This window comes from Barbus barbus (genome assembly GCF_936440315.1).
Source record: "Barbus barbus genome assembly, chromosome: 6".
Lineage (NCBI taxonomy): Eukaryota > Metazoa > Chordata > Actinopteri > Cypriniformes > Cyprinidae > Barbus > Barbus barbus.
The window spans coordinates 22,380,296-22,407,758 of record NC_136734.1 but is presented as its reverse complement, the minus strand read 5'-3'; the positions used below and the strand labels follow the sequence as shown (position 1 = coordinate 22,407,758).

Genomic DNA, 27,463 nt, shown 5'->3' with positions numbered 1-27,463 from the left:
GACCAAAATAAACAAGCTTATTTGTATGTATTGCTGTTTAAAAGTTTGGGGATTGCTTAGTTATTAGAGGAAATAAATGCTTTTATTAAGTGAAGATGCATTATATTTATGAAAAGCGACAGTAAAGGCTTTTACATTATAACAAAATACCTATATATTTAAAATAAATAATGTTTCTTTTTACATTTCAGTTCACATTTACATTTAGTCATTAGCAGACGCTTTTATCCAAAGAGACTTACAATTCATCAAAGAATCCTAGAAAACAAACACATTATGGTTTCCTCAAACATATTAAGCAGCACAACTGTTGTCATTATTGATTTTAGTTTTTATTTATTAATTTTTACTACTGTTGTTGAACTTCTAGTAAGCTGCCATATGAGGTCACACCAGAGCAGGCTCTGTCACACGAGGAAGTGAGGGCTAAACTGGAATCCTCCAATCAAGAGCTCCGGACGGTCACAGATAAAGTTCTCGGCTCAATCATGTCATCACTGGACACAATCCCGTAAGAATGAAGACCATCCCAGGTTTCAAGCAGATGTTCAGTTCTGATTCATGCAGTTCATTTTCATATCGCTTGTTATGTATGCCAGATATGCCTATTGTATTATTATTGTATACATACAATGTAACCGAGTCATTGTGCACTAGGGGACAGCAGAGTAGTTAAAAATATAGAATCAGTCCAAAACAAGACATTTTCAACACATAGCATTGTGTAATATTTTGCTCATGCATTACATTCTGCTGATTTGATTTTTACTTTTGCATCATTTGATCTATTTTCTTTTGCATGCAGTTACGGCATGAGATATATTGCTAAAGTTCTAAAGGACACGCTTCATGAGAAATTCCCTGATGCCACAGAGGATGAATTATTGAAGGTCAGATGTTAAAAATTGAAATGGTACACCTGTATCCATACAAATGTTTCGTTTTTAAATAAGTATTCACTAGGCCTGTCTGCAAAACTCTTTTCATATTTGAAATGTAGCTGTAATTGCTTGATACACCAAACCACAGCTGCTTAAAGATTTAACATCTTAAGAACCCTGAAAAAAATTGGTTTACATGAAATAAGTGCTGTCTGAATGGTACTGTGGGAATCTTCTTCCCACAGATTGTTGGGACTCTGCTCTATTACCGTTACATGAATCCTGCCATTGTGGCTCCAGATGGCTTTGACATCATTGACATAACAGCCGGAGGACAGGTGCATACGGAGCAGAGGAGGAACCTTGCGTCAGTGGCTAAGATGCTACAGCATGCTGCTGCTAACAAGCTGTTTGAGGACGAGAGCGACCATCTCACCCCAATGAACAGCTACATCTCCCAGACCTACCAAAGGTTCAGGTGAGGAGAACAGAGCACTTGTCCAGGGTCACAAACAATGAACACTATTCCTGCTGGGAAGAATCAAAAACTTATAGGAATAGTACACCCATAAATGACAAATCTGTCATCATTTACTCATCCTCATCTTTTTCCGAACCTATGTCTTTGGAACAAAAAGTATATATGTGACCCTGGACCACAAAACCAGTCTTAAGTCGCTGGGGTATATTTATAGCAATAGCCAAAATTATTGATTTATCTTTTATGACAAAAATCATTAGTACATTAAGTAAAGAAGAAAAGTGACTATTGCATCTCACAAAGTGAGATTCAATTTCATTCTTTTAAACTATTACAAATTTTAAGCATTCATATTTTATGTAGAAATTGATGAGTAGAACAAAAGATTTGAATCAATCACAGATCTGAGAGTCAGGGCAGGCTGAGGATGTATGAAAATGGAGGTGAAAGGTGGGGAAGTGTTTTTGTGTGAAAGTAAGGCATCAGCAGAGAGGAGGGGACATGTGTTCCCACTTCAGACACATTAGTGTGTGTGTGACGAGACTGGAAGTGCTAAATGACCTTTAGACCTAAGCCCCTCATTCCCATGCTGGTGAATCATGCTTACTGGAAACTCCCTGTTTTATGTATTTTTTTCCCTCAGACTCTCAGGAACTCTGCCTGATTACACATCTGTTATAGACCTGGTAGTTTACACTTGAGCTGGATTATTGCAGTTTAGCATGTGACCTTCTCATTCAGGTCTACTTGGCATTATACATTTGTTTTTATCTTGTTTTATTATTTTGTTGGTTGTGCAAAACTCAGTAGAAAGCTCAACAGATTTCTCTAAATTTGAACAGCTTATACAAAATTCCTCACTGTCTTTTGCCTAATTTCATGTGTTTTCAGCTACTCATTTTAGCATTTTGATATTGATTCTGAAGAAATCCACAGATTTTCCACCAAAATCACAACGAAATCCACAGATTTAATCTTTTCTTTTTTGATTTTCAGGGGCTTCTTCCAGGCAGCTTGTGACGTTCCAGCTCCGGAGGAGAAGTTTAACGTGGACGAGTACTCTGACATGGTGACACTCAGCAAACCTGTCATCTACATCTCTATTGAGGAGATTATCAACACACACTCTGTAAGACATACAACTTGACATACAACTGAGAATTAGATACAGATATACAGTTGCACAGTTGAATTGTGCACAGTAAGATAGGGTACATTTTCATTTCGTGTCAAATTCAGTAGAAGAGATGACCTTTTATCTTATTTCTGGGCTGTTCATATGAAAGAGAGAATCCGGTTTTGACGTGTCTTATCAAAACTTGTGTTTTCCGCATTTACTGTTGGGCCTTGATCTGTAATGTGAAGTCAAATGCTTTTTTTTTTAGACCTGCAGCTCATTGTGATTAAGTTTCATTTCCCACCTATGAGTCATGAGAAAAGTCTTCTGTGAGGAGTGGCTTAACTTGATCCATATGTGTGAGGAAGTGAAATTATGACCTGTGCAGACATAATAGTCTCTCCAAACATTTACCCTCTCAGTCAAGTCTCTACATTCCTTCTGTTGAAAAAAAAAAACATTTAGAGATGTTTCTCATTATGCAGCACTTAGACAATGAAATATAAGAAAATGAATCACATGAAGATGGGGGCATCTAAGATATTAACTTTAAATTTTACATTTATGTATTTAAAAGATGTTTTTTATTCAGAGTGACTTAGATTGCGTTTCAAGGCATACATTGTTTTTCATGCATTGCCTGGGAATCGAACATATGAATTTGGCATTGTTAGCACCATGCTCTACTCTTTAAGCTGCAGCAAAGTAGCTTTGACAAATCTATAAAACTATACTACATCAGACTATAACATATATCATACTTAACAGTGCATGTACAGTATTAGAACAATTTCATAGAATCTTCTGGGTTTTGCTGTGAATGTAACATAGTTCTCACAGTTAGTAGTAATAACAATTGCGATTATTTAATTTATTTTGATCCAAGCTGTGTGATGTTAAGTATTATTGTGTTTTGTAGACTGTACAGACTACTACTTGTAGCTGGAATACTTAAATTGGCTTTTTTTCTTCTAGTTGGTGTTGGAACATAAGGAAGCTATTGCACCAGATCACAGTGATCTTCTGCATGAACTCCTGAAGGACCTGGGGGAAGTTCCTGACGTTGAGTCACTACTTGGTAAAATTATAACAAATACAAACACATAATTTCATTCATTCACTGGGAGCAGCTTTCAAACACCAGCAGTTTATCCACCTAGAAGTAAAGAATGCAACAGTGTTGCCTTTGGCAAAAAAAAGTCCAGATCAATATGCCCTCACTGACAGCTGATTAAAAGAAAAGGACACAGGGTTCCTACGGGGTTTGGAAAAGTATGAAATTTGATTTAAGTATTTTCCAGGTCTGGAAAAGTATGGAATAAAGAAAGCAGAGTATGGAAAAATATGTGTTTCCAGGTTATGTAGCTATGTAGCTTTCAGTTTTTTTATAATAGAAAATTAAGAATTTAATGAAAATAAATTAATCTTACAAGAAGTGAGGTTTCATGGCAGCTGTTTAGTGATTCTTTTGTGATCGCCAAATATGACTGAATGAATTCAAGGTGCATATTTTCATTATGCAAAATGCAGGTTATAAGCATTCTTAACACCGTATAACATAACCTCAAGGACCTTTGCAAAAATAAAAAATATACAGACTTTTATGTGCGCACAGGAAACCATTACTTTTAGCATATAGGACAATGCACTCTGAGCCACCTGTTGTGCTATCGGCCCATTTCACGGTGTGGTTTCTTGGCTGCCACTATGAAATCCAAATGAAATGAAAGCCAAATCTTAAACACTTTTTTACAGTACCAGTCTTTTTATAGACCCTTGAACTTGGCCAATTTTATGCCATCAGCCCATTTCATGTCATGGTCTCTCCACTACCACAGAAGATGTGTTAAATTGGACATTAGGCTTTGATATTAGAGGTACTACTGTAAGAAAAGCACAATTGTGAGCTGGTAGATCTATTAATTCATGTGCTTCCATGCTATAGTTTTATTCGTAGTAAGATAGCAGTGATGCACAAAGGAAATAGGTAATATAAAAGTAGACATTTTAATGCGTAAGCATGCAAAACATTCCCATGAACATGTGAATAGTTTCTTGAGGGCACAAAAAAAAGTTTGTGTGCATGTAAGTGTGTATATTTTATTTCTTTCTTTATTTTTTTCTTTTAGCGACTCTGTATGTTGTCACTTCGAGAAAATCAATGGAAATAAAAATATTTACAGATGACTGTATTGTATACCAAATATAAGGCTGAAAATTATGCTCCATGAACAATTTCTGTTACATGTGGTCTGAAAATCCACTGAGAGGTTTGGAAATTTGACTCTGGAAAAGTATGGAATTTTGAAATGAAAAATGTGTAGGAACCCTGAGGACAGTTAACCGCTGTCAGAACAATAATGAATGTGAAACTCTGACACCCAGGTGAAGGAGCTTTGGATGCAGATGACCCCAGCAAGGAGAACTCTCTGAGTCAACTGGCCAAAACAGAGGTCTCCCTTACCCTCACCAACAAGTTTGAGCTGCTGGATGGAGATGACAAAGACATGAAGGGACTGATGATGAAGTAAGTGAGCAAGTAATCATCACTTCTTCAACTGCCTTAATACGTAAAATGTCCTAACATATAAATATCTCCTTGCCCACACTCAACTTTTCTTCACTGTCTTCATTTCCTGTCTTCATATCTCTCCTGACCCATAGGAGGAAATGGTTTGGTGTTCAGTTTTATCTTTTCCAGTTCTAAAATGGGCCTTTTTTTGACCAGCTTGTGTAATTAGAATTTTTGAGTATAGGCTTGTTCACACTAAGACGAATGTTCAGTGCAAAAATTTGATGCGATAAACATTTTCATTTAAATGAACAGCTGGTAATAAAACACAAACTTTTGCATCCCGTCAATGCAACAGAGTTGTTTTACATAGATGTATTCTAATTTCTTTTTCATCACAATGCAAAGAAAACTGCCCAACCAGAAAAAGCATGATTTTGGTCATATGGTGTAAAGAGGCCTTAAGGACGGAGGTCACCATGTACTTGAAATGTAATACTCTAAGGAAACATTTGTCAACTCATTTTCTGGCCACTATTGTCCTAGCACTTGTGTCCTAACCTCTAGCTTTCTAGCCTGTCTTTGGGAAGGAAGCAGGAACCATTGACGTCACTGCTCATTGTCTATATGTTTACATCTGCTCCATTTCCACTCAGAAAAAAACACAGCATCTGTGAAGCCCCAGTGACCCAGACGTGGATGATCTTCTGTTTACAGATCGTATGAACATCAATTACTGTAACCAGCCAGTTTGTGCAGTTTGCGACAAACCACAAATTAGTCTGCACTTCCTTAACAGGCATTTTTGTATGCTTACACTAGCAGACAAAACTGCTCCGAACCTGCATAACTTTCTTTCTTTCTTTCTTTCTTTCTTCTGTGGAACATACATAAAACAAGATATTTTGAAGAATGCTCTAGTCTCTCCAAAACAACATTGGACCACATTGACTGTAGAGACAAAAACACCATATTTTTTTAAGGTCATGACAAACATAAAATTTGTTAAATTCAGTCCAGACATTTGTAAGTTGGGATATTTCACCCAAAATGAAAATTCTGTCACTGTTTTGTCCTTTATGTCACCAGCATATGGCAGTCTTTATCAAATCTCAATTGTGAGTGCCTGTGAAGTAGTCTTGCATTGCATTATATTCTGGACAATGTCAGCCTGTATCTTAACAGATGAGACAATGCACAACATGAGGCACTCTGATATTCCTGACTAGGACATCCTTCTCTTTGTTTGCCTGTCACTTTACAGAACAAAGAAACTGATAGTGGATGTTGTGAGAATTCAAAATGGGGAAACACTCACTGATATCCTAGAAACTCCTGCCTCTGCTGCACAGGTATAGTAGGCTCTTGAATTAATGATAAAGATTGAACAGAGGTCAGTCTTCCAACAGATTGAAATTAAATTCAATCAATTCGCCTAAATTAAATTCAATCAACCATCTCTCTCTCTCTCTCTGGTGCTGTAGGAGGCAGAACACGCTAAGCTAGTAGAGCGACAGGTGGTGCAGGACTCTCAGACTCCAGAGGGGTTGAAGAGCAGCCAGGCCATGCTGGAGGACCGCCAGCTGCCTCTAGAGCAGAAGAAGAGAAAGATCCTCAGGAACCTGAGAACTCTGGAGCAGGCTGGTCTGGTCAGCTCAAAACACAAGTACCAGGAAGTCATCAATGACATCTCCAAGGTCAGGCTCTATTGATCTCAATCAGGGGTGCCGGAACTATTGGACAAATGTAGTTATAATGATTGCTTCTGTATTAAATCATACCGTGACCTTGTCCCTTTAGGACTGCTGGGTACCATGTTAAGGCTAGTTCACACTACAGGATTTTAAGCCCGATTTGCAAGTTAATGAGCTCGCCGACAGGTCGGTCTGTAATCAGGGGGAAATCTGCGGGTGATCAGCGCTCCGCGATCTTTATGTGTGAACTACACAACGATGCATCAAAGAGGCTCGCTGACGCGTCGCCGACACCTTGCCGACGCCAAACAAATATCTAGCATGCCAAATATCTGGACCGGTCGGCCGACTCGACATCACGTGGTGTCAGGTGTCGTGACGAGCTACAGCCAATGAAAGATTAAGGCATGGGTCGGGGTCACCGGAAGAAAAACAACAGCAGCAAATTCGCTTAAAGAAAAGTTAGGCTTTTATTTTTGCACATAAGTGTCTTTCACTCTTTCACAGGCTTTTGGCTGCTATATCATTTTTATTAACCACCAGTAGTTACTGTTGTCATGACTGACAAACACTCTCACACTACACTCATGTTCTCACGCAGTGAAAAAGACATCGCAGAGCAAAGAGGAAACTAACCACACACCGACAGAGAAGGTTACTTCTGATATGAAACAAGGTCTCAGGACTCTCAGCTTTTAAATTGAGTCATTTTTAAAGAAATTCAAACAATAAATACCGTTTTGTGGCTCTTGGGTCGTGACCGATTACTGTATTGCCGGTTCAAACACATGAACCGATCGTCTTTTCATATTTACTTAATGCACAAAATGAATATGAATAAACATCAGAAAGTGTTTAATTTCAGCCGCGGAACACACCATTTTAAGTCCACCGAAGTTAATATGCTCTCCTGTCTGATTTGGGGTTAAGGCTAGAAGAGATACAGCTGCAGCTACTGGGCATGCGCATTTACATATTTTCCGAGCCGACAATATAACGTGAAACCTATGAAAATGGTTTAAAAAGTACATTGCGCCATAGTTTCATCACTTTAGAGTGTCGCAGTGACCGTCTTTTTGCAGTAAAGGACCTGTCATAGTTTAACCAGTGGGAAGATGACATGAAGCAAAGCGAGCAGAGCTGCATTGAAAACAGATGAGCACACACACGGGATTGTGTCCACAGAATGATAAGAGCATACGTTTTAATATTATTTTATTATTTAACACTCAGAATTGAACTTAATTTACTTACTTAACTTAATGCATACAGCGCCAGACATGACAGATTTTCTGGTACCAAAACAAGTATTTAAAGGAATACCTTAACTTATTGCCGTTAACGTGGCAGCCAACAACAGCACAGCTTAATCCTCCACACATTTTTATATTTAGTTATATTGAAAAAGTAAAAATTTAGTTAATCTTTTTCACTCCGTTTTAACATGTATTTCTATGAAGACTGGCTGTAGCGGTCGGGCAAGATGGCGGATAGCAGCGGCTTTCTGATTGCCTGTCAATCAAGCTCTTTGCAATTGTCGAGTTTATTCATGACAAAACGTGGTTTAGGGACTGAATCGAGTCATTGGGTGACAGAGTTGTTGTCAGCTCGTGTAGTGTGTAACCCCTGGTTGCTGATCATTTAAATAGAGTCATGTAGTGTGAACATCACAACAACTAAAAGACAGACAATCAAGTCGTGTATTCTGAACAGCACAGCGATCTGCCGACGTCTAAAGTCGTGTAGTGTGAAATTGGCTTTAGTCTGACTGTTTTTACAATATAGTATTTCTATTAACAAAAATGTTTTATTTGGTAGGACATTCGATACCAGCGGCGCTACAGGCAGAGGAGGAAAGCAGAGTTGGTGAAGCTGCAGCAGACTCTGACTGCGCTCAACTCAAAGGCAGCTTTCTATCAGGAACAGATCAACTACTATGACACATACATCAAAACATGTCTTGATAACCTCAACAGAAAGTGAGTGGAGATGCACATGAAGTTCTTGTACATATGCACTCATGATTATGGGCCTACTGTATATGTGCCTCTTAATAATCACTAGTAATATTTATAAACAAATTAAAGGCAGGGTAGGTGATTTGGTAAAAAAAAAATTGTTATCCTGGTTGAAAGGCGTTACTTGTACTGTAATGTTTTCTCACTGGTGAATGAAACATGAGGTAATCTGACAGCATTGCATTCAGTCCTCCACCAGCACCGTCTCTCATCGTGTCGCAGGTTAGTCTCTGGTCTGCCTGAGCCTCTGAGCGCGTTTGTGTGTTTTGCAAAGTGGTCATGCAGGGAGGGTGGGGATCTTGCTTTCAAAGCTAACTTGCTATCGCTAGCCTTTCAGAAATCGCCTACCCTACCTTTAAGGGATCAATATATAAAACAGCAAACAGTTGATAAATATATTCAATTAACACATTCTAAATACAAAATATAATGCTAAACCTGAAAATAGTTATTTTCAATATGATCATGATAACCGTCTTATTGATTTTCTACTGATTTGAGGTACAGCACATCTGATTTCAATATCAATTTGTTCATTTATCTGTGCAATTAGATTATTATTTAATTGCTCATTTATTTTATTTAACCTCACGACTCATTTATATCAATTTGTCTATTTATCCTCATGTTTAGACAATCATTTTCTCATTTGATATATTGATATTTAATGATTAGTGTTTGCCACAATTGAGCCCTGATACACAATGGCTTGAAGGGAACTTGGAAATTGGAAAGTGTCTCCTGTCATTTCCTATAAGACATATAATATTTTATTGATGGTTGTTTTGCAATCAGGAATTCACGAAGGTCCATTAAACTGGACAGAAAGGAAGAGGAGAAGAGCAGTAAGAAGTCCAAGGCCTCGTCTCTGAAGTACACAGCTGCCAAACTGCATGAGAAAGGAGTCATTCTGGAGATTGAAGGTCTCCAGACTAATCAGTAGGTTCTTCCTCTTTGCACCATTTCTTTTCATTCTATTAATAATTAATATTTGTATTCATAATTAATAACTTTACTATGAATATCAAGTACATAATATCTAAACTGAACTTTCTAATATCTAAAGTTAACCATCCTGTTCTGCTCTTCCACATGCAGTCCAAAGTGGAGTTTAAGCCAACTATTTTTTGCAATCTCTTAAGGCAGATCAAAAGAAAAGAAAAAATGTTATCTTTAAGTGCTCAGTGATTTAGTCGTTAATTTGTTGTCAGTCTCAGGAATGTTATGTTTATAATTCTTTTTGAACAGGCAGGCGCTACCAGTCATTTTGTAACACTGAAATTATTTGCACTGTAAGATGTACAGTATTAAGCTCCACCTATTCCAGTACTTCAGTCAGTGTTTTGTACATTTCAGGTTAAAAAATGTCATGTTCGACATTTGCCCTTGTGAGGAAGTGGGAGACTTTGAGATAAAGGCCAAGTTTATGGGAGTTGAGATGGAGAAGGTGCAACTGCATTTCCAGGTCAGTTCCCAGGTGCACAGAGCCACATGCAGGATATTATTTGTATTATGTGGAATTGCATTTATGGACACACCAATACAGACCTGTTTTTCACCTCTTGTGTGCTTTTTTTATTATTATTATTATCAGGACCTGTTGCAGCTTCAGTATGAGGGAGTAGCTGTCATGAAAATGTTCGACAAGGCCAAAGTCAACGTCAATCTACTGATCTTCCTTTTGAACAAAAAGTTCTATGGAAAATGAATATCCCTTGGAGTTAATTCAGTGAAAATATGTTCAGTGAAAAATATTAACTAGCTATAAGTGTCTCATTTTAGATGTTAGTTTACACAAATTGTACAAAAAGAACAGATTGTGCCTTTGGTTTTTAGATGTTTTTGTAAAATACATTTCTCTGAGCATTCAGGGTATTTGTGCAACTGTGTTTGCAGCTCTTCTGTATTTAATTAACTATAAGATCTTACCATTCTAAGAATTATCATACATGCAAAGCTGTACATAAAAAGCTTACATATGAAAGGAAATTTAATCAAACCACAAGACTTTTTTTTTTTTTTTGAAAATTGTGTATGGATTATATTTTTCAATGCAAGTTAATTGAAATATATATTTTATAGCAAGTAATGTTTTGATGCTGCAATGTTTTAATATCTTAGAAATGAATAAGATGAATGACTTTTAATGACTGATAATGCACTACTGCCATATGGCTGTTAAATAAGATAAACCAGAGGAGACTTTTCACAAGACGTCATGAACTAGTGCCTTTCATTTCTAAGTGCTCAAATGTCTATCTTTTTAAAGATACTTATTAAATGGCATTCCTTAAAGTTTTCAGTAAACAAACAACAATGTTCTGTGCTGAGAAGATGGATTAATGTAATTGATTATAAATAAATACAACAATCATACATCAAAAAGTGTTTTTGTTGTTTTTCATACACACTGTATATATAGTGGAGACTGGATATATCTGACACAAGGGCTGTGTTACGAATTAAAAGCCCAATCATATAAATGCAGACGTTTATGATTTTTTCAAATTTTTGTGATTACTATTCTACAATCAAAATTGCACCGTCATAGCCTACTGAATGTTTTAATAGCAGTTGGTGAAACAAATGAACATAATATACTGTAAAGTAACTTAAAAAAGAACTCCCCCTTAAAAGTATCAGTTAGTCCAGGGCTCCCTTGTGTTAAGTAGGCGTTGACATGCACGCGACAGACGGGGGAGTGAATTCATCAGCCGCCAGCCTTTCCTGATGTCCGAGGACTGCTGTTGAGCTCAGGCTCATTCACTGAAACTCTTTGCCTGTTTTCATCATTTTTGAGGCGCACCGCTTCACTCAGCTGTGATGTTGAGGATTGTGGTGTTGATGGGGCTGCTGGCTGTGGAGGGCTCTGCGGCTGCTCTGCCCAAGAACGGTAAGGAATTTACAGCATCTTTCTCTGCACGTGGCAGGTTACAATATGATGAACTTAAGTAACATACATTGCGGAGTAAATGTGAACTTTCTGTACTTTGCATTTTTGAAAGTAAGCAGACGTGTAAGTTATAGACTATTGCTGCTTCTATGGCAAGCAAAGTTCACACTAAGTGCTTACTATTAGTTTGTAAATAACTCGGCATAAGTGTTGGGGAGTAACTAGTTACATGTAACGGAATTATTAATTAGAAAAAAAAATGTAACTGTAATCAGTTACTGAGAAAATATAAATAAAATAAAATAATACGTAAATAAATTAGCTACTTGTGAAAATGTTAACGAATACAAAGTGGTTAGCCTACATCTAAAAGTGTGTGTGGTGGGGGGGGGGGGGGGGGGGGGGGGGTAATGACCTATACAGAGCCCTGAAATTCGTTTAATGCAGCATTTATTAAAATACAGAAATTATATAAATCAAAATAAGTTTTAATTTGTAATATTAAACCAGGGTTAAGCAAGGAGTGATAACAGAAATCATAACTTCGTGGGTTTGTTTCATCTTCATTTACTGCTTGAGCGCCTCTGATCTGCACGCGCTGCTCCAGCACGCGCTTTCACCTGTCTTCTACTGAGAGCCGCGCGCTCGCGGAATTTAAAAATTAACGGTCATTTCACTTTACTCGTACTCGTTCGTTTATCAACCTATTTATTGAATGATTACTTAAAATGAATATAGTTTTGACCGTAAATATGATGTCGGAGGGATTTGACAAGCCTAACCGAAGAGAACATGATGTTAAGCGATAAGTTTTCCTTTAACGTTACGGATCAAAAGAGGAGTGTCCCGCTGTACAAACGGACTTCAGTGGTAAGAAATTAATAGTGATAACCTACTTTAAGTCAACTTTAAGTTGTAATTTTTTATTCTTTTTTAATATCTGTGAATAAACGTCATATTTTATTAACCATACATTGTGTGAAGTCATTTTTATTTGGTGCTGAAGAAATAAAATCTGGGTAGCTACCCCTTAATGGACGTATTTAGTTTTATTTAATCTTATAGTTGATGTGCTCAGATTATTTATTAATTAAACAATAGATAAAAACAAGATATGTTTTTTATAATACTGATTAGGCGTCCATACGGATCAGTTCCATGCCACTTATACTATACTGGGTCGTGTGTGCTGGATGATTACTGACCTACAGTGGAGTGATCATACTGGAGTAAATGGGTTAGGGAAACGTTAGAATAATGTTCTAAAAACCAAAAACTAACGTTCTGTTTCTGTTAAGAAAATTTTCCTGGATAACCAAAAACAAACCATAACAAATAACGTTCTGGGAACCAAGAATTGTTAGTAGGGACATGAGTGTCGAGTCCTATATATATACACACACATGCTGGGTTAAATACAACCCAGTGCTGGGTAAATATTGGACAGAACACATGCTGGGTTGTTTTCAACCAACAGTTGGGTTAAATGTTTAACCCAACCGCTGGCTCTAAACAACCCAATCCCTGGGTTCGTCCATATTTTAGCCAGAGCTGGGTTGTATTTAACCCAGTTTATATGCAGGGACGGATTAACGCACGGGCCTACCGGGCACGTGCCCAGGGCACTGGACCAGAGGGGGGCCCAGCCGAAATACCCTACTCCCAGAACGCGATTTCAACCGTGCCCCCTCAGATTTTTGAGGCAAGTGGATTTTGAATGCAGCATCCAAAAGACAATAAATAAATAGCCAAATAATATTTTTTATATTTAATAAACGATCACACCGGTGTGATTAGATCATTCTGTGTCAACCCAGCCAACCCAACTCTTGTCCGACAGTTTATCAGAATTACCGGCCCGAGTATGGAGCGAATTTTGTGCCAATATTCATCAAACAAATCCAGTGTTTTGCAAATAAACAATCTGCTTTGCAAAGAAAAACTCAACTTTCAAACAAACGCAAAGTGATTTTCAAATACAAAACTCTTTGAGAGAAAATGCAGAGGTATGGACTAATATATACTGTGTGTTACAACTGTGAGACTCATTTAACTAGGCAGTCTTTCCCTATAAAATTATTTATTTCCCTATAAAATTATTGTCGCTATCCACTATACATTTGCATTTTAGTATTACAATATATTGTTATACTCCTGCGTTGTTTTGAATGTTGAACAATTGTATGTATATATATGTATATTCTATATCCCGCGATCCAACAGAGGATAAGAGGTATGGAGAATGGATCAGTTTTTATAGGGAAAGACTACCAAGTTAAATGTTTAGCCATGTCACCTCTGATTTTTGAACTAATCCATCATGTTAACAACTTTACAGCACTTGTTGTGAATTTCACTGACACTGTAGTAGGGTCACTTTGTGAAAACATCTAAATGGTTAATTCTAGATCTAGTAAGACAGAAATTCACCTGTTCCACACTCATATTGGTCTGAAAAGGTAAAGAGGTGTTTCAGGTCTTGGGAGACTAACGTAAATTGACCAACAGCGCCATCTGCTGTTTTTGGAAAAGAAAGTTGCTCAATTGCACATGTGAGAAAATCTGTCCGCACACGTGTGAGAAAATCAGCCTGCATGCATTTGTGAGAAAATCAAGCCAAGTTTCCTCATAAAAAGGCAAATGAGTCTCACAGTTGCAACACACAATACATATATTTGTCCATACCTCTGCATTTTCTCTCAAAGAGTTTTGTATTTGAAAATCACTTTGCGTTTGTTTGAAAGTTGAGTTTTTCTTTGCAAAGCAGATTGTTTATTTGCAAAACACTGGATTTGTTTGATGAATATTGGCACAAAATTCGCTTCATACCCGAGTCCGACAAACATGATGTGCTTTCTGCCGTCTTGAACAGGAACGCTTCACAAAAATGAACTGAAGCTGAGCGAATACATGCCTCACAGACATGATAAATATATCTATAGAAAGCTTTAAATTATCACTTAACGAAATAAAAAAAATTAAAACAAAAACTTTTATTATAATCTTGATCATAATCAATAAAGATGCATTTCTCTCTAAAGGCGCTTCTAATGAGGAGACAGCGAGTCAGGATCAGCAACTTCATCCTTGCGACACAGACTCAGAAAACCTAGTAGGCTATATTAGTAAATAATTCAAATATCTCCTTACTATTTCCCACAGACACATTCATGGTTATGTTTGCTGGGGTTTTGCAGCAAGCTTTAGCCTATTGCGTGCATTTGAGCACAGAACTATTCCGCTGCGCTGAAGTCACTTGCGCTCGCTGCTGCGGGACACTAAACACCATCGAGCTGCTCGCAGTCGCGGCGCGGTCTCCTGTTGTCTCCACCAGCGCGGAAATGTTTTTCATCACTAATTGATGGATGTCTAAAATATAAAATTAAGGAGAAACCTAAAACAGGCCCTCGGCCCGGCCCGCGTCTGAACTATGACGTGAAAATTGGCCTTTTGCCGAACTTTATTTCTCCCTTTTCAAATCTCATATCACATCGTAAAGGCATTTATTTTTTATAAACATGAAAGAAATAACCAAAAAGTTAAAAATAAAGTATAGAGTAGGGTTAGGGTAGGTGTAGGGAGGCCTTTATTATCAATAAGGTGGCATCCATTTAATAATTTGAATTAAAATGATAATTTACACAATACGTTATTATAGCATATGTTTTATAAAGTAATACAATACTGAAGTGCAGATAATTGCCACTATTTTGCAACAAGTAGTATAAATAGCAGAAAATCCTGCTATTTTAATATAGTGTAAATATAATCTATAGCTATTTGCTCTTAGTGTAAATAATATATTGCTAAAAAAAAATAGCTGTTTTCACTTGGTGTAGATAGAATCCATTGCTATTTGAACTTTGAAAATGACCGCGATTTCAACTGAGGGGGGCCTATAATCAGTCCGTGCCCAGGGACCTCTGCGTCATGATCGTCCCTGCTTATATGTGTATTTATGTATGTAGCCTATGCTGGCTGGCAGAGGTATTCAAATAATTCATGTAATGAGTATAATCAAGGAGTCATTATAACCAGGAAATATCAAGATTTTTGTGACAATGTTTTTAAAAGCAAACATTTTACACCTAAATAATTTCACTATATACTTCTTTTTCCAGAATCGTTTATTCGGACATTTTCTGGTTTTTTCCTCACCGTCACCGACGAGCCAATTGATTTCCTTGACGTGCAGGAGGGCAGCGGCTCCGGGTCTGGTCCAGTATCCAAACCCAAGAAAGATCAGCACCACCATGTGGCTAAAAAGACTTATCACATCTCTCCGGAGGCCTCCAGCTTCCTCACAGGCCGCGTGCTTACCGCTGTCATCCCAACAATATACATTATAGTGTTTATCATCAGCGCTCCTCTAAATCTGCTGGCGCTGGTCATGTTTGTGCGCAAAGTGAGGCCGAAAAAACCGGCGGCGATTTATATGATAAATCTGGCTTGCGCCGACCTTCTGTTCGTCCTGGTGCTCCCGTTTAGGATAGCCTACCATTACAACGGAAATAACTGGATATACGGGGCCGGCATGTGTCGTTTCGTCACGGCTGCCTTCTACTGCAACATGTACTGCTCTGTGCTGCTGATGATGTGCATCAGTGTGGACCGCTTCATGGCTGTCGTTTACCCGATGGACTCGCTCACCTGGCGCAGTCCCCAAACCGCATCCGTCGTGTGCGCCGCCATGTGGCTGTTGTCCATCGGCGGCGTGACGCCTTTGCTAATTTCCAATCAAACCATTCACCTACCTGACCTGGGCATTACTACCTGTCACGACGTCCTTGACCTCCACCACCTCCGCGAGTATTATCTGTACTTCTTCCCCATCATCTCTTCGCTTTTCTTCTTCATTCCGCTCATTTTTAGCACCGTCTGCTACGTGCGCATCATCCAAGCCTTGTGCGCGGCCAACGTGGAAAACCGCGCGAAAAAAACGCGGGCTGTCTTTATGGCCGTAACGGTCTTTTCTGTTTTCGTCGTATGCTTCGCGCCCACAAACATCATCCTGTTGTCGCATTACGTGCAGTTCGCGCACAAGCACAACGAGGCGTCCTACGCCGCCTACTTGGTGTCCACGTGCATAGGGAGCATCAGCTGCTGTCTGGACCCTCTCATGTACTACTTCGGATCGTCACAGTGCCAAAAACAGGTTCTCATCTTTCTCAAGTGTCAGGGAGCGTCAGGCATCGAGAGGAGCGCACAGTTCACCAGCACCACCAGGTCCAGCAAGCTGGAGACTTTTAAAAGCAGCGTGAGCAACCAGTACAGGAAGCTGATGGCATGAGCAGCCTGCTTTAAAAGGAGGTTTGAGAACTTTGCAGCTGGTCAGGGTGAGAGACCTTCTCAAACTAGCTGTAGCAGGATTTAGGATGCTGGAGTTGATTGCACTCATTCATTGGAACTCTTGAATTATTATTATTATTCATAACATTTCCAAGAACAGCCAAATGACTATGGCGCTTAAACAGCTTTTATATCATCTGTGCTAATGTAGCCTATAGATTCTTGCTTGATTTTTGTATTATAAAAAGCTATATTCTTGCAAATAAATGCATATTTACATATCAGATACTTAATGTTTTGCTAGACAAAAATGATAATTGTATGCTACATTTTTTCAGTTCACCGTAATTTACACGATGGCTGGATTTTACTTGGTGAAAATTCTCAAAAACATTTCTACCTGTTTTATCTTTAGGTAGATATTACAAACGTGCACTTACCGTTCAAAAGTTTGGGGTCAGAAAATGTATTCAGCAAGGATGCATTAAATTGACTGTAAATGCATTTATTACAAAAGATTTCTATTTCAAAGAAAATACTGTGATTTTGAATTTTCTATTCATCAAAGAATCCTGAAAAAAATGTATTACAGTTTCCATAAAGATACAAAGCAGCACAACTGTTTTCAGCCTTGGTAATACATATTTCTTCAGCACCCAATCTGCATAATAAAAGGATTTTTGTAGGATCATGTGACATGATCCTACAAATGGATCATGTCACATGAAGAATGATGAAAAAACAGCCTTTGCATCACAGGAATAAAATGCATTTGTTATTTAAAGTTATAATATTTCACAACATTGCTGTTTTACAGTAGGCTATTTTGATCAAATAAATGCAGCCTTGGTGAGCATGACTTCTTTTTAACAATTAGAAAATCTTTACAGCCCCAAACTTTTAACAGTAGTGTATAACAATGCAAATTATGTAAATAAAGGCTTCAAATCTTGTTTAAATGACCAACAGTGCTTTGAACAAGCTTTGATATGTGACCCTGGACCACAAAACCAGTCCCAAAAATCATTAGCATATTAAGTAAAGATCATGTTCCATGAAGATATTTAGTAAATTTCCTATTGTAAATATATCTAAAACTTATTTTTTGATTAATATGCATTGCTAAGGACTTCATTTGGACAACTTTAAAGTCGATTTTCCCATTTTGATTTTTTTGCACCCTCAGGTTCCAGATTTTCAAATAGTTGTATCTTGGCCAAATATTGTCCTATCCTAACAATTCATACATCGTTGGAGAGCTTATTTATTCAGATTTCAGATGCGGTATACATATCAATTTCCAAAAATGATCCTTATGACTGGTTTTGTGGTCCAGGGTCACATACAGTATATTGGTTTGTCTCAATTAAGCTCTTTAACCAGCTCAAATTTCAAATCCAGCAAGAATATTATTTGACCATCTGCTACAAGAAAGTACTAGCATAATTAATTTATGGTGGCTTGTGCAGTTTTTTTTTTTGTCAAGAAAAGTTACATACACAAACACATACTACAAATGGTGAAAATGAATTTTATATCAGCATATCCAAATTCTTCACAGATAGCTGTATTTACAAAAACAAATCCAACATGACAAGAAATCTTGAGGTCCATCCTAAAAAATTCAGGTCAGTCCATTACATTTAGGGATGTACTGTACATTTGTCTTATTCCAGAGTAAAAATGAAATCAAGCCAACCTTTGGTTTGCCTAAACAATGTTTGATAAAGGGTGATTTTGTCAGTGATCGTCGTCTGATCAAATCCTTGTTTAACTTAGTTTGAAAACAAAGAAATATTAGGAAAAACTTGAAATGTCATGTTTAGTTCACTCAACAACCACAACAAAAAAATTTTTTTTCTGCTGTTCAATCATAACAGGTTGTAACTGTGAGAATTATACTGCATCTAAAAGTGGAGGATTTTATTAAGGAACTGCTGTTTTTGGTATCAGCTATGCTGCATACCACAGGGAAAAAAAACAAAAAACTTTTACATAAAAAAGAACATACAAAAACTTGTGGAAAGATTCAATAATTAAAAAATATATTGAGCCCTGTGTGAATCCAAACAGGAGACAGGACAATATTAACAATGGAATGACAAAAAAAAAGGGCGGAAAAGCTTCTTCTAGGTGTCTTCAGCTTCTTTTCATGGCTTGCTTAAGTTTATTCAGATTTAGTTTAGGATGACATTACTGTAATTCACAATAGTTCACCAAAGACAAAATGAGAAGAAAGCCAAAGAACCGGTTTTGAGAAGATCCTGTTTTTTGCTGAACACGGTGAAAACGTAACTCCTGTGCTGTCCTTTCACACACTCATTGTCATGTTTGGAGAATACTGCAAGATAGGAATGTAGTTTGAATGACAGCAGCTGCTGTATTTAACACAAATTATCCTATAGAAATGGCTTTCTGCATACATACACTTTCACTCTGAAATGGGTTGAGGAAGTTACCACCCATTTCTCCATCATCTCTTGGTGTGCCAGGCTGATTATTCATGCTGAGGTTTCCTGGTGAGCTCTGATGAATGTGAACATTGAGTTTGAGGACAGAAACCACAAATGAATTTCAGAGAAATGGTTGTCACTGTTTAAATGTCTGTCAAAACAGTACGGAAATGCCCCATACCTTTGGGAGGCTTTCAATGTCGCCAGATCCTGCTGTTGAATGGAGGGAAAAGGAAGAGACTTGAAAGTATTCAATGTGCAAATGGATTATGTATATATATATATATATATATATATACATACATACAGTATCTCACAGAATTGAGCACACCCCTCACATTTTTGTAAATATTTTATTATGTCTTTTCATGTGACAGCACTTTACTACAGTGTAAAGTAGTGAATGCACAGCTTGTATAACAGTGTAAATTTGCTGTCCCCTCAAAATAACTCGACACACAGCCATTAATGTCTAAACCGCTGGCCACAAAAGTGAAAATGTCCAAATTGGGTCCAAAGTGTCAATATTTTGTGTGGCCACCATTATTTTCACATGAAAAGATATAATAAAATATTTACAAAAATGTGAGGGGTGTACTCACTTCTGTGAGATTATATATATATATGCTATTGTGTTATATCAGTCAAATCTGTCTTACCTAATGAACCATTCATATGATGAGGCTCTGCCATGCTGCCTATTGGGCCATCGGAACCTGCACCTAATGGAAACTGAAAGGAAAAATCCCATAAAACCAAATACACTTTACATGTCCATATTTAAGAAACTACCAAGACTCACATTTGGTCTGTTTCCATTTGGAGGGACTGAGCTGATCATGCTGTACATGTTGTCACTTGAGTTGTTTGACTCTAAAACCAATATTGTACATCACACATTAGTTGTTCATTGTTAGCTAAAGACAAAATAAATGATTTGGTATGGGTAAAGAATGCATTACCGCCTTTTTAGAATTTGACCTAATCAAGATATGTTAGAAGCCATGAACAAGGCTTTTCAGAGAAGCCTTTTGTTGCCTTATGATGCCTTAAAAGGTCTACAGAATGTCAGTGGACTTGAAGTTGTTAGTATTGTGCTGACTGATTCAGTATTTGTTACCTGCGGGACTGGGCATGATGGGTGTTCCTGGAGGGCCACCTCCTGCTGGGGGACCCTACAAACACACTGATTCTGCTTATTCAAATGACCAGAGTGTGTTACCCAAAGTTACCTCAGACAAGGTAACAAAAAAAAAACAACCTTAGACAACATTACCTACCGAATAACTGCCTGGAGATGCAGATGAATAAGGGATCTGCAGGGAGAAAGTACGGGTATTTATATTGTTTAGGATGCAAGACTTTCGATCAGTTATCACAAGGTAAGTTATTGAGAACTAACCGAATTGTTAGTTGGTGGATTTGGCCATGGCCTTCCTCCTGCAGGACCCCTTTACACAACAGTATACAAATATACAGTGGTCTACAACTTTATACAGTAGTGTAATAGGGATTCTGACTTAAAGGGAGTATTTATGGAATGACAATGGACTGTAATGTGAATACAATTACATGTTAATCCCAGGCATCCCAGGTCCCACAAGGGCATTTAGGGGAGGTCTCATCCCACCACCATAGTTCTGGAACACCAATAACACATTACAATAAAGATTGTGAGCACTGGAACATGCTTATACAAATTTACATAATTATCCATGGATAACTCACCTGTGGTCCAATAGGAACCATTCCTCGAGGGGTCATCCTCTGCATGGGCCCACTCATGTTGGGATGGCCTTTGAAATGGGAAAAGGAAGCAAAGCGGTTTCATATTATTACAGCTGTTTACAGAATCTACAGACACAATTTGTATAAATCGGGGAGGATATCTGTCAATTTTGTTGGATGTAAATTTAATAATAAAATTATCTAAAGCATTTCATAAACAAACACACAAAGGGTAGGTGGTGAGGTGGACCTGATCATACAGCAAGTATTGTCATATTTACAGAGTTGTTAGAATTTGAAATACCCGGCTGTCTTGTAGGATCCATCCCACTGGGTAATAGAGACTGGTTCCCAGGCCCCAAAGCCTGTTCAAATCAAGTAACAGTCATTATCATGCACTGAATGAAAACTTTAGATCCTGAAATCAGAATATATAAATACCTGATTGGGTATTCTGAGAGAACCTCTGGGCCCACCTGGGTATCGAGGAGACATAAACTGCTGAGGAAGTACAAGGACAGAGAACAATTAATACATTTAGACTACATTACTCAACAGTTTTCATGGTTCATCCAGCAGGCAAACCACAGCACCTGCAACTGAGTGGCACCATAAATCACACCACCAGATGGCAACATTGTATTTTACATCTGTAATTCAATCTCATGTTAGATGTTCAAATTTACAACTTTATTGGCAACAACTTTACTGGGGCAGTCGTGGCCTAATGGATAGAGACTTGGACTTGTAACCCGAAGGTTGTGGGTTTGAGTCTCAGGTCCAGCAGGGATTGTAGGTGGGGGAGTAAATAACCAACACTCTCTCCACCCTCAATACCACGACTGAGGTGAGACCCTTGAGCAAGGCACCGAACCCCCAACTGTTCCCCGGGCGCCGCATCATTGGATGCCCACTGCTCCGGGTGTATGTTCACTACTGTGTGTACACTTGGATGGGTTAATTCTGAGTATGGGTCACCATACTTGGCCACGCACCACTTCCCCTCCCCTTAACATATTTGGCTTTAATTCAAACCTCAATGTAAAAACAGGAAAAGCATGTTTACAGTAGGGTGACTCTACACTTTTCTCTACTTTTCATCACTAAATCAAATTCTAATGAATAACTATCCTGTTTTACTCATACACATCACACAAAATAGGTTGCAAACAGCAACTCACATTGGCTTCAATAAAAAGGAAAGTGCTGTATTTCAACAGATATGTATTTGTGAAGTTCAAAGCTGATATCTCAGAGGATTGGTTCAAATAAAACTGGATCAAATTATGTGAGTTAGAGAGGACAACTGAAGAAAGTATTGTTAGAGCTGCCAGCTGGATTCTTTGGGAAACTGAGTTTAAGACTATCAGTGAGCGATTGCCAATACACATCAGGCAGGACAGCAGCTCTCTGACTGGCTGCTGACAGTTAATCAATGTATGTTCTGGTGCATTATCACTGACGTACACACAGTCCAGTATTTATGCAGTCAAAATCCTCCTTCAAATATAACACATTATAACAGATAAACAAATAATTGAAAAGACACACATCTCCTCTTTCCAATTAAAAAAATGAAAGTGTAGAAATCCTTACATAATCTGCTGCTACAGACATCCACATATAGTTTTCTTGGCCTGAATAAATATTTAATTGCCCATTCATTCATAATCTCTTCTGACTCAGCACATCTCTCTCAATTCAACTGTCCGTCACAGAAGAAGAAAAGAATTTCTCACTGCTTTTATCTGAAATTATTTCTTCCATGCCGCTCTTTTGTTGTGTTTTAGACAGTTTAAAAAAGCACTGTCATTCAATGACCTTTTATGAAAAAGATGTTTGAAATGAAATGATGTTAAAATCAATTTAATATTTAAAAGTTAAAAACAATGTATAAAATCAGCATCGATAGATATGTTTGTCAGGACAGGACACTCTTCAGACAAAAAAAAAAAGAAAATCAGAAAATTTGTTTATCAATTTAGGTTAGTGAGATGTGTGAACAAAGCCTATTGTCTCAATGCATTACTTCACATTAAAATACACACAAAAATATGTGTGTTTGTACCTGAAAAAATCCTGGGGGCAAAGGCAAACTGTCTCCAGGAGGACTTCCAATCACCGGACTCTGTGTCGCTGCTGCACTCTACAGGACACACACACACACACACACACACACAAAACTCAGATGAAATATTCTGAAATATCTTCAAATATAAAGAAAAACAACATAAAGGACATAAAGGAAACATGGCTTTTGTCCTCGGTCCCGGACACTGCTATAATGCCAAGTGATAACTTCTCTGTTTTTCGGACGGACAGAACAGCAGAGGCCGGTAAATCCAGGGGTGGAGGAGTGTGTTTCATGATTAACAAGAAATGGTGTGATCCCAGGAATATCTCCATTCTGTCGCGTTCCTGCTTGCATCATCTGGAACATCTTTCCATTATTTGCCGCCCATTTTATCTGCCCCGGGAGTTTTCATCGATCATTGTTACTGCTGTTTACATTCCACCACAGGCAGACACCGGCTTGGCTTTGTCTAAGCTTCACGATGTGCTCAGCGGCTACATTAACAAACATCCTGACGCTGCCTTTATCATCGCGGGGGACTTTAACAAAGCTAGCCTCAGGCAGGTCATGCCTAACTTTCATCAACATGTATCCTGTCCAACTAGAGGACCAAATACAAAGGATCATTGCTACACTCAGTTTAAAAATGCCTACAAAGCCTGCTCACTACCGGCTTTTGGAAAATCGGACCATGCCGCCATTTTCCTCACACCGGAATATAAACAAAGGCTCGTTCAGGATCCCTCGGTGCAGAGAGTAGTGACGCGCTGGTCCTCCCACTACAGAGAGAGAATTGAGTCTCATTTCCAGCTCAATGACTCTTGACGGATGTGGCAGGGACTGAGGACCATCTGTGCCTTTGGAAACAAATCCTCCGCAGAGGTGAGAGCAGATCCGTTGCTGGCCGACGAGTTAAACATCTTCTATGGCCGCCTCAATAGCAACGGCGGCGGCGCGACTCTGCCGTCCAGTGCGTCAGGAGGCAGCAGGCAGAGCAGCAATGATCCTGTAATCACCGTGTCGGAGGATGAGGTTCGGAGGGCGCTAAAGAAAGTGAACGTCGGGAAAGCAGCCGGACCTGATGGGATAACTGGCCGTGTTCGGAGGTCCTGCGCTGATCAGCTCCCTGGTTTGTTCACTTCCATCTTTAATGAGTCCCTTGCTACCTCCGTGGTTCCCACCTCATTAAAAAAATCTGTCATAATCCCTGTGCCAAAGAACAATAAACCCTCTTGCCTGAATGACTATCGCCCAGTTGCCCTCACATCTATAGTCATGAAGGTTTTTGAAAGACTTTTTGAAGAGAAACCACATTTGCCACTCCATCCCTGATACTTTGGACCCTCTTCAGTTTGCCTATCGCCCAAATAGACCTACTGACGATACCATCTCTCACGTCCTCCACTCTTCCCTCACACACATGGACAGCAACAATGGGAATTATGTAAGGCTGCTATTCATTGACTATAGCTCATTTTTCAACACTATAGTCCCCATCAAGCTAGCTTCTAAACTCACAGACCTCGGCCTAAATTCCTCACTCTGTGACTGGGTTCAAGACTTCCTCACTGGCAGACCTCAAGTGGTGAAAGTTGGCCAGTTCACCTCAAACTCCATCACCCTGAACATAGGAGCCCCACAGGGCTGTGTCCTGAGTCCCCTGCTCTACTCTCTCTACACGCATGACTGCGTGTCCTCTCACAGCTCCACATCTATTATCAAATTCGCTGATGATACTGTGGTTCTGGGCCTCATTTCCAACAATGATGAGACCGCATATTTGGATGAGGTAGAGAGACTCACATCATGGTGCCAGGACAACTGTCTCTCTCTGAATGTGAGCAAAACTAAAGAGCTGATCGTGGACTTTAGGAAGAGACAGCAGCGGCCCTACACTCCTCTTATGATCAGTGGGACCCCTGTGGAGAGGGTGAGTAGCTTCAAGTACCTCGGTGTAAACATCTCAGAGAACCTGACTTGGACTACACACATCCAAACACAGGTTAAGAAAGCCAGGCAAAGACTGTACCACCTGCGACAGCTGAAGAAATTCAGGGTCTCACCAGCAATCCTGAAAACTTTCTATTCAGGGACCATAGAAAGTGTATTGACTCAGTGCATCTCAGTGTGGTATGGAAACAGCTCCAATCAGGACTGCAAAGCACTACAGAGAGTTGTGCGCTTAGCTGAGCACATCTCAGGGTCTGCTCTCCCCTCTCTGCAGGACATCTACCTCAAACGCTGCAAAAATAGAGCTGTCAAAATCATCAAGGACTCAAATCACCCTGGTAACCGACTATTCACTTTGCTTCCATCTGGCAAGCGCTTCCGTAGCCTGATGGCAAAAACTGAGAGACTTAGGAGGAGCTTCTTCCCCCAGGCCATCAGGCTCCTAAACTCTAACTCTGTGTCATAACATCATTTGACTCCATGTAAATATCACTACATCAATAAGCTATTCATAATTTTTCTCTACCTCATATTGCTGCTATTTAAATACCCTGTACAACTTTTTTGCACATTATTTTGCACATTCCTCTTATTACTATTTAAGTCAACAGCATACTGACCTGCACATTTATATTTATCTTTTTTATCTTTTTTTTTTTTTTTTTTTTTTTCTACTTTTCTTTTTCTTAATATTTGTATTCTATATAATTGCACTGTCCTTGGAGCGGACCTGACTTACATTTCACTGCTGGTTATACTCTGTATAATTGTGAATGTGACGAATAAAAATATTGAATCTTGAAACATATCACTTTAATAAAAGCAGCAAAAATGACTTTAAACATCAGCACTGTATAATAATTGCTGCTCTTTATTATGGCTATAGACAAGTCACTGCACTATAAGCACAGACACACTGTAAACACATTAAGCATAACGAGCATAAAGTATTTCTAAAAGAGACTTCTATTTGCAGCAGAGGTGACAGCACAGAGATGGAGGTCATTAAACAGCCATCAGCACATAAACGTCATGTCTGACATTACCTGCTCTAGCAATAACTTGTGCATACACAAACCTAAGGCTTGGACAATGAGAGGAAATATGAACAAGCGGGAAGACATAGACACTGAGATGTTGGCCCTTCTGGCAAACACATTTTGTCCACTGAATAATTAACAGCACTAGTGTTGATGTACTACAGTTTCGCTGGTGGTTTTGGCTTTCTACTCATTGGAAATGGAGCAGAAGCAACTGTTTTCCCCTGTTTGCCCCTTACATACACTCATGGTAGTTACCTGACCGTACCCAGTGCCGTGAACCCCAGTGGTTAATGATAGCTTTCTGGGTGCCCATGAATCCCTTCTGTACTCTACAGTACCCATTAGTAATTAGGGTGAAAATAACAAAAATATGTCTGGGTCATAATGCATTTCATCCCAAAAACCAAAAGAAAAAAATGAGGGAAAATAATGATTCAGCAGTCCGATTTTGAGGAAAGACACTTCACCAAATTGATTCGTATTTCTCTCAGAAGACCAAGTCCAGATATGGCCAGAGACAATTATTTAAAAATGTATACTAGTACATACAAGTGCAATGGAAATTATTTATCCCATAAATGTACATTTTCAATGTTTCTTTTCTTACTTTGTAAAGAAACAGCTGTACTATATACACAGGCAATATGTTCCAGATTTTAAAAGTTTTAGCCTGCAGCAGCTCGCTCTATCTCTAAGTTCATACATTTCCATATTTATAAGATTTGCTCCTTCTGTCTGCAAAAAGGAGGCAGTGTGTGTGTGTGTGTGTGTGTGTGTGTGAAAGAGATTCCTCCAGTGGCTGACTGGGTAGAGAGACTCATTTCTCTACTCATTAGAGAAACGTGGGTAGCATGGCAAATCCCTTTGTCTAGACTTTCTCATCAGCTGCATCAGGACAACATCCCTATTCCTCCCACTCAGAGCGAGAAATAAATCTACTCAGATCAAAAGAGAGAAACAGAAAACATTAGAACCAGTCTGTAAGAACTCTTGAATGGAGGATGAATGTGGTAAAGGAAAATTGGAATTCACTTAATGTAACTAACCAAACAATCCAAAGTTAACTTGAGAGCGATTGAGATATTCATCTATAGAAATACAACACCAAATTCACCGACATTCATCCAAAATACAAGCAATTTTTATAATCTCAGTCATTCTCACATCTGTTCTTTTAAGCATGTGAATTGTTACATAAGCTCCACTGAGAGACAACAGAGATACATTATAGTGACACGTGAACCTGAGCCATGTGTATATGATGGTAAGATTAGTCTTTAAAGCCTAAACAACACAGACAAAGCAATATAAAAACAGGAAATATACCAGT

The 27,463-nt window shown here is 38.6% G+C and overlaps 3 protein-coding genes across 4 annotated transcripts in view; 2 read left to right on the top strand and 1 right to left on the bottom strand.

The window, feature by feature from the left end:
* The window catches only part of LOC306871965 (ras GTPase-activating-like protein IQGAP2), a 54,317-nt gene extending 43,233 nt beyond the window's left edge, over positions 1–11,084 (top strand). The window contains exons 27-38 of the mRNA XM_079420256.1: positions 371–511; positions 806–890; positions 1,127–1,359; positions 2,359–2,491; positions 3,455–3,557; positions 4,865–5,006; positions 6,256–6,343; positions 6,476–6,688; positions 8,504–8,664; positions 9,499–9,642; positions 10,060–10,168; positions 10,298–11,084. Of these exons, the coding sequence (XP_079276382.1) occupies positions 371–511; positions 806–890; positions 1,127–1,359; positions 2,359–2,491; positions 3,455–3,557; positions 4,865–5,006; positions 6,256–6,343; positions 6,476–6,688; positions 8,504–8,664; positions 9,499–9,642; positions 10,060–10,168; positions 10,298–10,411 (1,666 nt within the window). The 3' untranslated portion in view covers positions 10,412–11,084. The remainder of the gene's footprint in view (positions 1–370; positions 512–805; positions 891–1,126; positions 1,360–2,358; positions 2,492–3,454; positions 3,558–4,864; positions 5,007–6,255; positions 6,344–6,475; positions 6,689–8,503; positions 8,665–9,498; positions 9,643–10,059; positions 10,169–10,297) is intronic.
* Positions 11,085–11,373: 289 nt separating this feature from the next.
* LOC306871787 (proteinase-activated receptor 1-like) lies at positions 11,374–18,858 on the top strand. The gene is made up of 2 exons (XM_079419948.1): positions 11,374–11,596; positions 15,718–18,858. Exons 1-2 carry the CDS (start codon positions 11,527–11,529, stop codon positions 16,884–16,886), a joined length of 1,239 nt encoding a protein of 412 aa, XP_079276074.1. The 5' UTR covers positions 11,374–11,526; the 3' UTR covers positions 16,887–18,858.
* LOC306871788 (single-stranded DNA-binding protein 2-like) overlaps positions 18,404–27,463 on the bottom strand; it is a 36,329-nt gene continuing 27,269 nt past the window's right edge. Inside the window, exons 5-17 of one of the 2 annotated variants that reach the window (XM_079419950.1) lie at positions 23,135–23,212; positions 21,508–21,567; positions 21,371–21,431; positions 21,067–21,134; positions 20,911–20,978; positions 20,741–20,789; positions 20,619–20,654; positions 20,459–20,513; positions 20,141–20,211; positions 19,998–20,070; positions 19,520–19,551; positions 19,313–19,411; positions 18,404–19,226 (exon numbers count right to left, since the gene is read on the bottom strand). In XM_079419950.1, coding sequence (XP_079276076.1) covers positions 19,197–19,226; positions 19,313–19,411; positions 19,520–19,551; positions 19,998–20,070; positions 20,141–20,211; positions 20,459–20,513; positions 20,619–20,654; positions 20,741–20,789; positions 20,911–20,978; positions 21,067–21,134; positions 21,371–21,431; positions 21,508–21,567; positions 23,135–23,212 — 780 coding nt within the window. In that variant the 3' untranslated portion in view covers positions 18,404–19,196. The other variant, XM_079419949.1, reaches the window with a different exon arrangement.

Excerpts from the sequence above, each read along its gene's own strand:
- LOC306871787 (XM_079419948.1), top strand. The coding sequence starts at position 11,527 with ATGTTGAGGATTGTGGTGTTGATGGGGCTGCTGGCTGTGGAGGGCTCT. Across the intron at positions 11,597-15,717 it reads GGCTGCTCTGCCCAAGAACG|AATCGTTTATTCGGACATTT; the intron begins GTAAGGAATTTA and ends TTCTTTTTCCAG.